Source organism: Vespula pensylvanica, chromosome 4, assembly GCF_014466175.1.
Source record: "Vespula pensylvanica isolate Volc-1 chromosome 4, ASM1446617v1, whole genome shotgun sequence".
Classification (NCBI taxonomy): Eukaryota; Metazoa; Arthropoda; class Insecta; order Hymenoptera; family Vespidae; genus Vespula; species Vespula pensylvanica.
The window spans coordinates 2,304,332-2,317,678 of NC_057688.1; the positions used below are offsets into that span (position 1 = coordinate 2,304,332).

Sequence of the window (13,347 nt, forward strand, 5' to 3'; positions counted from 1 at the left end):
TGAATTCTAAAATCTGGAAACATTTATCTTTTATAGGCCATATACGAGAAAAATCTATCATTCTTAAAATGTTGGCGATCATGATCGAACGTATTTCTACCTTCATAAAATTTAGTGAAAAAGAATAAAAAAGGAATACTTAGATGAATTACATCAGAAGGTAATCAAAGGTCGCAAATCACCGAAACCATAGTCCAGGCTTGACGTTAAAATCCGTGCAGATAAGGGTGGTAGCCTCGCCCGCGGCTCGCAATTCCCTAAAAAGCTCTGGTTTTACGGTAAAAAGAAGTGAATGGCCGAAAAATGGGAAAAATGTTTCGCAGATAGAAGCAAACTGCGGTCAAGCGTATTTACTTCACTGCCATTCTACTCTTTCCTCTAGAAATTCTCCGAAATGAAATTAGCCTAGAAAGCCGTCCACGATTACAACTACCTCGCGTGCTATCTATGCGTAAACTTTTTTCTTATTTTTATCTGAAACGAAAGTTCAAATTTATTTTTGTCTATATTACAAGAAAGAAAATAAAATCTTACGTGAAGCCTGTCCATAACGAATTAATTAATAGAGTTGATAGTAGAAAATTGACGATTAGTGATAATTAATACGGAAGAAACTAATGAAGAGTCTTGGAAGTATTTAAAACTTAATTGTGAGATTCGTTGGAATAACGTAGGTGAAAGAATATAAACAAAAAGGTCGGTAATAAAGATATACTAATCAAGTGTGCAAGAGAGAGAGAGAGAGAGAGGGGGGGGGAGAGAAAGAGGGAGAGAGAGTGAGAGGAAGGGAGGAAGGGAGGAAAAAAGAATAGAAAAGTAGAAAACATAGAGCCCGCAGCAGACAAGCAGCTCCGGAGCCAGGAGTCGCTGCCAAATGAAATTATCCTTCGAAAGCACCAGCAATCTCGAGGGTTAATTCCGCGAGAGAGGGCTGGTGGAAGAGGCCCACGCTGTTTGTTATCGCGCAACATCGGTATCACTGGCGGGCAACGTTGCCTCAGGCTGACCATAATTTAATACCGGCTACTAATACGTTCCCTCCATCGTTCTCTTGACCAGATAAGAGTACCACCCTTCGTTCGTTCTACTTGCGTTCACGGGGTGAGTGCATCTATAGCGATCTCTCGACGTTCGAAGGTAACCACATTTGCTCGTCTAACTCGATTGACTATCATCTGTCTCACAGCTTAATGGTAATTGGAAACGTGATGGATCCCATCATAATATCAGCTTCAGGTAGGACCGATGATGCGTAGTTCATTTGACTTGGAATTGACATTCGAGTTTCTATTTTCTTTGCGAATATTTGATGTTTTATCTATTTGTCTGTGTTTGTATGAAAAAGAGCATAGAAAAGCTCAGAAATTTATCTTTTTAATTTGAAGCATGGTAAAGACTAAAGGTATAAGGGACATCTTAAGACCCAAGGGAAAGGTGGATCTACGTTGTTCTGTTGAGACACTGGGGTTATGGAAAAAGAGAAACGAAGTGGAAGCAAAGTGGAGCGAGGTACATTCATCATAAGTTATTAAACAAGGTAACAAAAGGCCACAGTGACTACGAAGGGTGTACGAAAAAAAAGAAAGAAGAAAGAAGAACGAGAAACGGACGGAAGAAGATAGAATCGGCTAACTGGTAGACTTTCTGCGATGATAGATGGCCAGAAGGATTAAGATATTTTTCGACTCTCGACACCCTTCCTCTCCTCGGAAATGTTGTTCCGGAATAAAGAAGACGATAGATAAGGTAAAAAAATTTCGTAGAAGATAGTCAGATATGAAAGGATTGTTTCACGTTTATCGAAATATTTGCTGTAAATATTTGCTTGATATTTGAACAAATTCGTTCAATATTAGATAAATGAAGATAGATTTTTTAATTTTCGATTAAATTATATTTTATGCATTTATTCGTGCAGAAAAAAACATTCGTAATATTATATATAGACTAATTATTTTTGGAATACAGTTTACAGTGTAAAAAAAGAAAGAAAAAGCAAACATTTCAGACGAGTAGAATTAAACTAAAAAAAGAAAATAGTCAAGATAAAACAATTTCTATCACTAATTTTACATGTTATAAAATATGAACGATCTATGAAAAAGTGTCAAAATATATTACATTATAGACACCCATTCACATGTCAATTTCGTTATGAAACTCGTTGAATCAAAAGAGCTGCGAAGAAGAAGTGGTGTCGATGATTAACGCGACTTTTGTAGGCACATTGAAGAGGGATATTCGTGTTTTTGGAATCAAGGGGTGGGTTGGCAAAAGTTGGAGCTCGAACAAGAACGTGCCTTGCTGGCATACTATCATCCTGCCATAGCACAACACAACCCTCTATTTTCGATTCTCTTCACCCTCTACGTCCTACCTATACTCCTCTTTCTATCTGCAATCCTCCGACGCGGCACCTACCCTCTCGTACCTGTAACATCAATTAAAATTCTCGTGGTCGATGCGCCGCTGTTTCGTGCGATCGTACGCCGTTTTTAATTGGATTAGAGCGAGACGGCTAGAGGGAGAGCACCGGTGGATGCCAACCGGTGGATGAAGAGGAAGAGGTAGAGGAGGAAGGAGAAACGAGCTGAGGGTGCGAGATTACTGAAAGGGGTTCGTTGGATATTCGAACGAGAGGGTTGATAGTAAAAGAGAAAGAGAAAGAGAGATAGAAAGATGATCGTCCCAGGTAAATAACAGAGACAAACAAGGTTCCATCTCTTTTTTCATTGTGATCTATACCAAAAATTGTGTTAGATCAATTTTCGATAATAAACAAAGAGTCAACAATTTTATATGAATTAAATAAATATTATTTCTAAATTGAACAATTTTACTTTCAAAAAGAAAGTATTTTTTCTGCTTTAAGTAGACAAGCACATACGCACGCAATGAATGTAAGCACGTGGTATTCAAGATTGTACAAGATTTGTAAGCAACTTTGAAGATCTCGGCAGACAAGCTAGGTAACTTTGATGAAGACACGTTGTAAGGTATGAATATTATAATAAGGATAGTCGTAATAGGTTTACTATTTTAAGAACGTACGGAAAGATGTTTCTAGAAGTGGTTAGAAATCAAATTTAAACTTCGTACGTGTTTGTCTTTTATAGGTATATGTGTGTATAAGTTTATATATATATGTATATGTATACACACACACACACACACACACACACACACACACACACACACACACACACACACACACACACACACACACACACACACACACACACACACACGTATATATATGCATGTATACGTATATATATGTTTTAGAGTTTAGTTGAGAAGTAACTTTGTAGAAGATCCGGCATCTTCGTTTTCTTGTCAGCTATTGTCGATGTTAGAACGAGAGAAGCATATCGAAGAAACGTGCCAGTACTAAGGTATACGCGTCTCTTTTATAGACCATTAAGTCTTTCTTGGAAGTTTTCAATGTAGACCTTCCTAGTGTCCGTCTAATATAAATAAATCATTCGGTCGGTGCGTTGAAAGCGCGCTAAGCCGCCCCGAGCTCGCTTCACGCTCGTATCTGCATTCGTAACATGCGGCATTAATTATGTATTCAATAAATTTTAACCGCATTGAAATGAATTCAAATTGCAGATTAATATTAAACGATGTGCTCTAATTGGCCGGGCAATTATGCGGTGTTAATTAAACATTAGGAGTGGGCCGGTCCAGCCAGATAATGCAAACATGGACGAGCCATCTAGCGAAACCTTTCTAAAATTTACCTCGATCCTCTTACGCCATCTACTTGCTAGATTATCATGTTAACGATTAAATAATGAAAAATTTGTCAGTAAGTACTATTTCGGCTATACTTCGGAATGCTTCCTGATCAAGAACTTATGTTAACTCTGTGAATATAAATCGCTTAATTATTTTTAGAAAATATCATTTTATTTACCGTTAGTAACAAGGACGGAGAAATAAATAAGGCACCTTAACTATTAATTTGTAATTTATGGTACTGGATGACGAAAGGAGACGTCTTCATTTTTACAAAAGAAACATTTTATTACATTCAGCTACGATCATAATATAATAATATATGCAGTGCAAAGTGACATATACAACAACGTATGGCTCAGTTTAAAAAAGAAAAATCGCTGTTTAATGTCAGTTCTCGTTTTTCGAAATCGTTCAAATACTTTCAGCGTCCTTGATTTCTTCTCTCGGTGAGAAGTGTTCAAAGTAAACGAGAAAATAGGAAATAAATAAAAAGTTAATGAAAGTAAATGGCAGTCAGCTTATTACTATATAGGTAACACAAACATTTTCCTTTGCCCTGATATGTTAGAAATCGGTAAATACGATAAAAGATTTTGCCACGGATCGGATACGTAATAAGTATAAATATTATACGAGTAACGTGCTCTTTAATTGTAGATATTGATATACTGTGTGTACGTCATTTCACGAATCATATAATTTTGCTTTGTTAAGGTTGAATATTTTATCGTTTCACAGAATTAATAGTTTTCATTTTATTTCAGTTACTATAATTATTAGTTAAAAAATGCTATATCTACGTACACACATATTCTAATAATAATGGAAACGTGTCAGTGGCAATTTCTTTCACGTCGAACATAGAGAGTCTTATTTATCACTCGTAATGCTCTTCTTAATAAATACGATTATACGTGTCCATACCACGTAACTTAACGAAATCTTATCGACCATCAAATATATTACAGCGTATCGATTACTTAAGTTTACTTTCTCAATTACGATTATTTATAACTTTGTTCCGTTGATTATGCTCTCGAAACATGAATGAAAATTATGATTTGATTATGGTCAAATTTAATGATTACGTATTTGCATTAATAGCGATTGACATGTTTTTTAATACACCATAGATGTTCGTTAAATTCTGAAGTATAAATAATAAATCATGAGAATGATAACGTAGAACGTATTAAGCAATGATTGCAACGATTATAACATTGGGCAATTTGTTTTTCTTCGATTGCGAGTAGTCTGTCGACTTAATAGTTTTGATATCGCAAAGAATCACGAACTATTTATTTCAACGTGAGAGAGAAGCTTTATTGTAAATAGCACGTGAAACTTTGCCAGTGAGTAGAACATGGTATTTCACCATCTCGTATGGTGTATCATTTACATTTATGCTACATCTATGTTAAGCAAACTACTATTGCGTTTCTTCCTTCGTATCTTCTTGTAACTTCTTGATCATCCTTTTTCATTACAAGTAGAAGTTAGATTAATATTGATTTCATGAATGTCAAATACTTCGGTGATCCATTTCGCTTAATATAAATTTATCGAAGATACATTTTGCTCTCTCCTCACATTGATATCTTATATATCTAACTTTTAGGATAAATATTCTATATACATATTATTGATCCAATATGCGGTTGAGTGACCATTCATCAATTTGGTATATTCAAGTTATGGCATCGATTCGCACGACATTTTTTCATGGTCGCAACATAGCTTTTATCACAACATTAGTAATAAGATTTTGATCATTTCTTGTATCATTGGACAGGGATATTATCACAGGAACTTGTAAATCCAACTGTGGGTAACTTATCACGCGTGATAAGGCAATGATCTGAATTGGAAACGGTTAGGGATCTGCACTATCGACTCATGCTAATGTTGCATTCATTGTCCCCTTAAAAACACACTTCCTCCAACCCATATAGTAAAAACGCCACTAACAATTCTCTTTATTTGAATTAAAGCGGCGTTTCCTCCTCGTGGAGTTACCTCGGGGTCGGAGGAGGTGGTGGTGGTCATACGGCACTGCCTGCATAAAATCCAGCTTTTCCTACTAAGCCAGGACCGCGTTTTTTCTTCTCACATTCCATCGTACTGAAAGTATTTTGCGCGATTTGAGATTTTCGTTTAGGATTCTGCAAGGTCATACTTCTTTGACTCGAATTAGAACTCGAGCTGGTACCAGGCTCGGATACCCTTAAAATACCAGAATGTATCGTACCAAAGTTTTGATAAATGTACTGTGATTGGATCGCTGATACTGACGTATTTTGATGTTTCAATGTGATAGGTACAGTTTGTCCGGCTAAGCTATTGTAGCGTGTATCATAGCCAAGAGGTGTATCCAGTAAAGATTCATTTCTCTCGGGATATCCCGCGAGCCTGGGATCAAGAAGACCTTCTTTCTCGGCAAAACCACTAAGTCTGGAGTCAACGATGTTTGGTTCTGTAGCTCTAGCTGCGAATTCCGTATATCGCGGTTCTTGACCAAGAATTTGTTCTTTGTTCTCAGTAAATGCAATCATGTTTTGTCTCGAATCTGATAAAATCCTTGAGTCAATCAAACCTTCTTTATCGGCGAAGCCGCTTAACTGTGAGTCGACAACATTGGCATCTGGCTTATCGACGTAAGTGTATCGAGGGTCGGTATTCTTTGGATCTGGATAAGCTGGAAGAACGTGGGAGAGATCTGCTTTATCCACATAGCTGATTGCTTGCGGGTTGGAGGCACAAATGTCAGGGGCTGACTTACACAGTAGAGAAGTTCCTTCTTCTGCTACTCTCTGGGGAGCTAAAACATTAATTGCGTTTCTATTTAGAAGTTCTTTTTATTCAAAATTATTAAAATGTTTAAATATAACATGCGTAGTACCGAGTACACTTTTAGTAGGTTGGTTAAATCCACGAGTCTGAGGTGGACCTGGCGACTTTTGATGTGCTCTGATGAGGTACTCTGAACTTACACCTCTTTGCTCTCTCAGTTTTCTTTCTGCTCCTGGTACCATAACTCTCACCTAAAAACGAAAGAAAAATATAGACCATATTATGAAGAAAAATCCAACAAAGATAATATTTCATGATTAAGTGAAACTTTCAACGTAGCATTACGAGTCTCTACTTTTTTTCACTTTCCAACTTTTAATGTATCATAGTACAATATCTTTGACCTTTCATTCATTATAAAACTTGTTATATAAAACATACTTTATATTTTATAATAGTGATAAAGCATTTTGTATCGAGCGATTAAACTATGAGAAGTTTACATATTTACCATATCTTCGACAGTTGGAAATCGTGCCATATATCCAGACATGGTTAAAAGTGCAGCTACTTTGGCCAGGATGAGTGCTAATCCTGAGAGTTGTAGACACCAACCGTAGTGATACTGAGGTAGACCGTTATCGTCTGTTTGCATATTTGCCGTGGAAGGTAGACTATACTTTCGAGGTAATTCCAAAGATGCGTCAGATAAAGCTGATGCTAGTACTATCAGTCCACCACCTAACAATAGTCCTGTAAAACACATAAAACATATATATTAATTTATAGCAATAATTTTGTAATCATCATTAACAGAATATATAAACTCTTTAGCAAATGACTAAATATTCTTTTAAGGGGAGTTAAATATCTCGAAATTTTCAAAAGATCTAGTAACTTGAAACATTCTTTCTATTTGTCGTGGGAACTTTCACTTATCAGTGTTAATGAAAAATTGTAAAGTATGACAACCGACACAGCAAGACTCAAATCCATCCTTTTTAAAGTTCTTTCTACTTTATGTACGTTAAGATCGTAAAACAAGCACAACGAATAGAGGTTGTTTGGTCCTTTCTTTGTGGTCGTTTCAAAAGGATTCTTTCCAGCCTTTCTCAGACACAGACAAACAGTTTTTCTTTTTTCTTTTCCCTTCAACCATTTCCTCCTCGTTCATACACAGAGTGGAACGTAAAAATTTGCATAAGCGTAAAACGAAAATCCTCGAGCTTGCAAATTGCTATTGTAAAAGCGACCCAATTTTATTAGTACTATTCTGAGTTTCTTTCAGATCGTTTTCAATGAGAAAAATTGCACGTATGTAGTTACAAAACTATGGTCCTCGAATATATACAAAAAAGGAAAAAAAAGAAAGAAATGGAAAAAAAACTCGCATGTTGCGTGTTAAAACGGTTATATATGTATATTTCTTTTCTCGAATAGCTCGAGCAACTATTTTACAGGCATCTCCGGTAAGATATTTTCAGCCTAAGGCTGTTTATCAATTAACCCCGGGTGGCAAGCACGACCCAGTTTAACGAGAATCTCTCTATGCGCTGTGTTGTCAGAAGTAGCTTTGGAAAGCTGCTAATTGTGGAGAGGAAAAAGGGGAAAGAAGTTGGGACTCGTTAAGGAACACTGGGTGTAAGGAAAGATAGTGTATATAGTATCTGGAATCTTTAACAAAAGCTCAAGCTATTCAAGGGATTCATAATCTCAAGAGCTTCAATCGTTTTTCTTTTTGAGAATAACGTCTTCCGAGGATGGAGTTAATAATGTGAAAGATTCAAAGTATTTGATATCTTTTTCCTTTCGTACATCCTTAACGAAAGCAACTTGATCGGGATCTTTCGCAGTTAAAGATGAAGATCGAAAGATAAGAGGTAATCTTCCAAGAAAGAAAGAAACTCTTTACGATTGTGAAGAAAGCAGACATTTCCCCTGGATGTGCCATAATATAAAGGCTGAGGGGTGAACTGTAAGAATTTAAATGGGATGAGAAAAAGGATATATTGTTTCTTCGACCTCAAGATACGATATATTTGATATTTTATTACAGACTCATACGTGTTACTTTCATTCATTTCTTTAGACAATAAGTAAGAAAGTTATTATAACGACATTAATAAATAAGCGAACATTAAATATAAATCATTAGAAAAAAACTACAATGAATATTTCATAAAATCTACGTTCGTTGCCACACTTTATATTCATTTAATTTATAATTTATGCATCTCTTTGATATGATAAAATAATTCTGGCCGCACAAAAGAATGTAAATAAACATGTCGAACCGTGATAAGTGAAACAAAAATGACGGTGAGTCTTCGAGGGAATATTTTCTTTTGACAAGACTTCTTTCTTCTCTTGGTTTCAAGCATCCAATATTCGTACATTTAGCTATCCATAGTTGAAAAAAGGACGTTAGTGGTTTCGAGAACACGAAAGGAGCCAAGGGTGGTTGCTGGTGTCGATATTGAACGAAGAGATCCGTCATATCTGCCATGCTCTCTTGCCTTTTGGCCTTCTGCGTTTATTTTCAACATGCACACATATACTATAGTATATATATACATACACAGACATATATGTATTATATATGTATGTGCATTACATATAAATATATATATATATATATATATATATATATATATATATATACACATATAAATTCGGTTTTATTTGCGAAACGCTATTCTTGAACCCGTTCTCGCCTCAATCTCACAGCAAATATTTGCCGGGCTCTTCGATTCCCTCTTCTTCTCTTTTCTTCTTTATCCTGCTGAACCCTTGAACGCGGCAGCCATTCCTTTACTCAAGGGCAAATAACTTTTTTGCAAGTCAACTGGTAGTTTCAAGATGGAACACCTTGGCATTGTCTGTGATGGGACTGTTGTTGATACTTCGATGTTGTAAATAAAAGCGAGAAAGGATGCAAGTCGTTTTAAAGTTGGTTTATTAAATCAGCTTATCTCTTCGATTTTTTATGTATCTTTAATGAGATGCGAAGAAGCTTTGAAGTATTTACCGTAAGAGAATCGAAAACAGTAGTATCTCCTATAATACTTTAATATTTTCGGCAATCAAGATTGATAAGTAATCTTTAATGAAATAAATGATTGGTGAAATCGTTGATGTCATCGAATATAAATTATATAGCGATCACTAAATAGAGAATTTTTTAGCTTACATAAAAATAAAGATAAGATCATTAAATCTTCGTTGTTTCAACTTTTCAAAGCAACTAATAATGCGTTTGATAAAGTAATCCAATTAACGCCGGTAGCACACCCAACATCGATAGGTAACTTCACGCTCGAGAGCCTTGCATCGTACTTTCTAAACTCGACCGAGTAATTGCTGGAGCGCTTTCAATTTGTCAGTTTGCAATTGTGCCATAATTGACGAGTGGCCATTATAATCTGGGGAATGATTAGCGTGCTATTCGAATGATCCACGATTAGGCTCGTATTTCGAATTGGCTTCGTTTAATACGATAAATACACGGGATATCGATGATGGACGAAGTTTTAACATATTTGTTTAAAAACATTTACTTTCACTTTTTCAAGTTTTTTTCCTTTAAAGTCGCTTGAAAATATTTTAGATGTTAAAACATCGAATTAAATGATAGAAATGATTTAATAGAGGAAGTAAGTAATGAATAATTATCATCTATGATAAGAACATTTATATGGAAGTATATCAAGTCAAGTCAAGTGATACTCTTCTCCACTACAATTTCTACGTTGATTCAGTCTCGTCTTGCTTTGTCCCCAGACTCCCCAGACTCAACCCTTTGCTCAATTAATTAGCAGTAATTGCAATCTAGTCGACGAACGTGGAAACAAGGACAGCTCTAGAATTTCCAAACGTTTAGACGTGTACGCCAGACATCCTTCTTTGTGCGTGAGTATGTGTGTATCGTATGTGTGCAATAAAGGATATAACCACGCGCGCACACTATCCTAAAAGGGATGAGAATAAGAGCTGAGTGCTTCCTCCGGAAGCCGAACACGATGTTTTATTACGTGCATACTAAGTTTATGATCATCACGAGCTAACAAGTTCGTCGACGTTTCAACTCTTTTCGTGAAAATTGTTCTCGTCATGTCAGATTCTCTCGTTATGTTCAGAAAAATGAAGGAGGGGGTAGAGACAGATAGAGAGGGAGAGAGAGAGAGAGAGAGAGAAGGTTATAAGATAAGACGGGATAATCCGGTGACTTTAAACATGTAAGGGAAGCCACCGGTTGCTGAAACGAAAGAAGAAAAAAATAAAAGAGAACCATTTTATCCTTCCTTCCTTATTTCTCTCTCTCCTTCTCTCTTTTCATTTTCCTTTTCTCTCCTACTCAGTACTTTTCTTCTCACTCTCGTTTCCAATTTATTTAAGCGAAGTAAAATTACGTAGAAGAGTATTTCCTACAGCACGTAGAGAAGCAAGCAGCACCTTAATAGAATTTTACATCTGTAAAAAGGTCTGTCCTTTTGTTTTAACGAAGATAAAATATTTTTAAACGGTTTTCCAAGAGAAGCATTTCTTCCATGTATATGTTCATAGATAGTCCGCCAACATCAACGAATAATTTTTACAAATTAACGATATTATAATAGAGTGAAAGTGTTTGTGCAAGAGAGAGAGAGAGAGAGAGAGAGAGAGAGAGAGAGAGAGAGAGAGAGAGAGAGAGAAATATGTACGAAATTAAAGTTCTCTTCCAAAGTAAAAGATTTAATAAGGATCGGAGATAGAAAGGACATGACAATGAAAAGAAAAAAAGAGGGCCAGAGAAAGAACAAGAGCAGAAAGAAAGAGAGGGAGAGAGGAGAAAACTGTTCCCAGAAGAATATCTCGTGAATTCTTTCCTTTTGGTCATCGTAAGGGAAGCACAGGAGAACTATAAGAGAAAACTATAGGAGAGAGTACTCCCGAAGAAGAAATAACTCAGGAGACATCGGACCACTTCCGATGGGACATCCGCACAGGTTCGTTCACCTTATACTCCTTCCAGAAGTACCGGTCGCACTTTGATTAGCTAAGATTGCAAGACTCCGACTTGGAAGCTTCGATCTACAACCTCGGTCTCATCTTGAAACGCTTCTGGAGACTGTAACTTCATACTCTCTGACTTTCTCTCTCTGTCTCTCTCTCTCTTTCTTTCGGTCTTCCTCTCTTTCTCTCTTTCTCTCTTTCTCTCTATCTCTCACTCGCTCACACACACACATATACAAATAGACAGGGAAACACAGATACAAATTCTGTTCCCTTCGGCTATATCGATAACACAAATTTATCGAGCGGATTGAGTTCGTCAACTTTGATTCGACTCCATTTTCAAAGGTCTTTCTATTTATTTGAGTATCTATGTTTTTAAATAGGGGAAGGAATATTTCAATAACAATATTTAAATATTCTCGTTATTAACGATCGTATGAAAACAAAAAACACTTTAAGCCAAATATATATCTATTTACCATAAATCTCATAAAAAATATGATATTGAGATTAAATCATACCTATTGTTATATATACATCTCAGCTTGATATATATTTGTCCTAAAGAGATTTTTATACGAAAATATATTACAGAAATATTAAATTTTAACTTTTGGAAACAATATTCAGCATAATGATTACAGGATGAATCGTTCAACTCGAAAAATTGAAATATATTGAAAATAAATGAACTAACAAAAAAAAGTTATAAACAATTTCTTTGAAATGATAAGAAAGCGAATACGTTACCAATTTTTAATTCCAGGTTCAGTATGGAGGGGAATAACAACGCCAAACTTGAATTACAAGTCAAACTAGAGATTTTAACTACAAAAGCTCGAAGACACCTATTCAGAAGAATACAAGGACGTAGTACATACGGTCATTTGAAATGCTCCAAATTATAAATAAATTACGAAGATTTTAAGAAATATAATTTCATATCATACACTAACAAGATGAATGCTGTAAATAAAGAAGAGAAAAATATACAAATCACATAGAGCAATAATATGAATAAAAATTATACAAAACAAAAGGTATCTTTTGACTACAGCAGTACTATAAAATCGTATATTGTAATATATTGCACTACATTACATTACTGCACAATTTAAATAAACTAACAATATACATAGTTAACGAATGTAATGTACCTACTGCATTACCAATAAAAAGAAGAATCAAAATATAATAAAAAAAGGAATCATATGCGTCCATTAAAAAATTTTATTGTAAGGAACAATTCTAAAAAATGGCAACTACATGTAAAACCAAAAAAAAATTCATTCCGTAAATACAGACTTGTATTAGGATAAGGCGAAGGGTAAAGAAGTAAATCCGGATTAGTAATAGGATAACATGAGAGTAAAAGAGCTGGCACGAGTAAACGTGGCACCTCCAGGTAGGAAATACCCTCCTGTTAAGAATGTACAATTCAGGAGTTTGCGAAAAATTTTTCCGTAGATCCAGATTTGTAATGGGATAACAGCAGAGTACAAGAGGTGGCACGAGTAACCGTGCCACCTCCAGGTATGTAATACTCTCCTGTTAAGAATCTATAATTCTGGAGTTTGCGAAAAATTTTACAGTAGATTCAGATTTGTAATAGGATAACAGGAGAGTACAAGAAGTGGCACGAGTAACCGTGCCACCTCCAGGTAAGTCATACTCTCCTGTTAAGAATATATAATTCTGGAGTTTGCGAAAAATTTTTCCGTAGATCCAGATTTGTAATAGGATAACAGGAGAGTAGAAGAAGTGGCACGAGTAACCGTGCCACCTCCAGGTAGGTAATACTCTCCTGTTAAGAAT

At 35.6% G+C, this 13,347-nt stretch overlaps 1 protein-coding gene across 7 annotated transcripts in view; it reads right to left on the bottom strand.

The window, feature by feature from the left end:
- Positions 1 to 4,011: 4,011 nt before the first annotated feature.
- The window catches only part of LOC122628537, a 159,311-nt gene continuing 149,975 nt past the window's right edge, over positions 4,012 to 13,347 (bottom strand). For 6 of the 7 annotated variants that reach the window (XM_043810933.1, XM_043810931.1, XM_043810935.1 and 3 more), the window contains 3 exons: positions 7,049 to 7,290; positions 6,647 to 6,788; positions 4,012 to 6,565 (listed from right to left, as the gene is read on the bottom strand). In XM_043810933.1, the coding sequence (XP_043666868.1) occupies positions 5,790 to 6,565; positions 6,647 to 6,788; positions 7,049 to 7,290 (1,160 nt within the window). In that variant the 3' untranslated portion in view covers positions 4,012 to 5,789. The remainder of the gene's footprint in view (positions 6,566 to 6,646; positions 6,789 to 7,048; positions 7,291 to 13,347) is intronic. The other variant, XM_043810937.1, reaches the window with a different exon arrangement.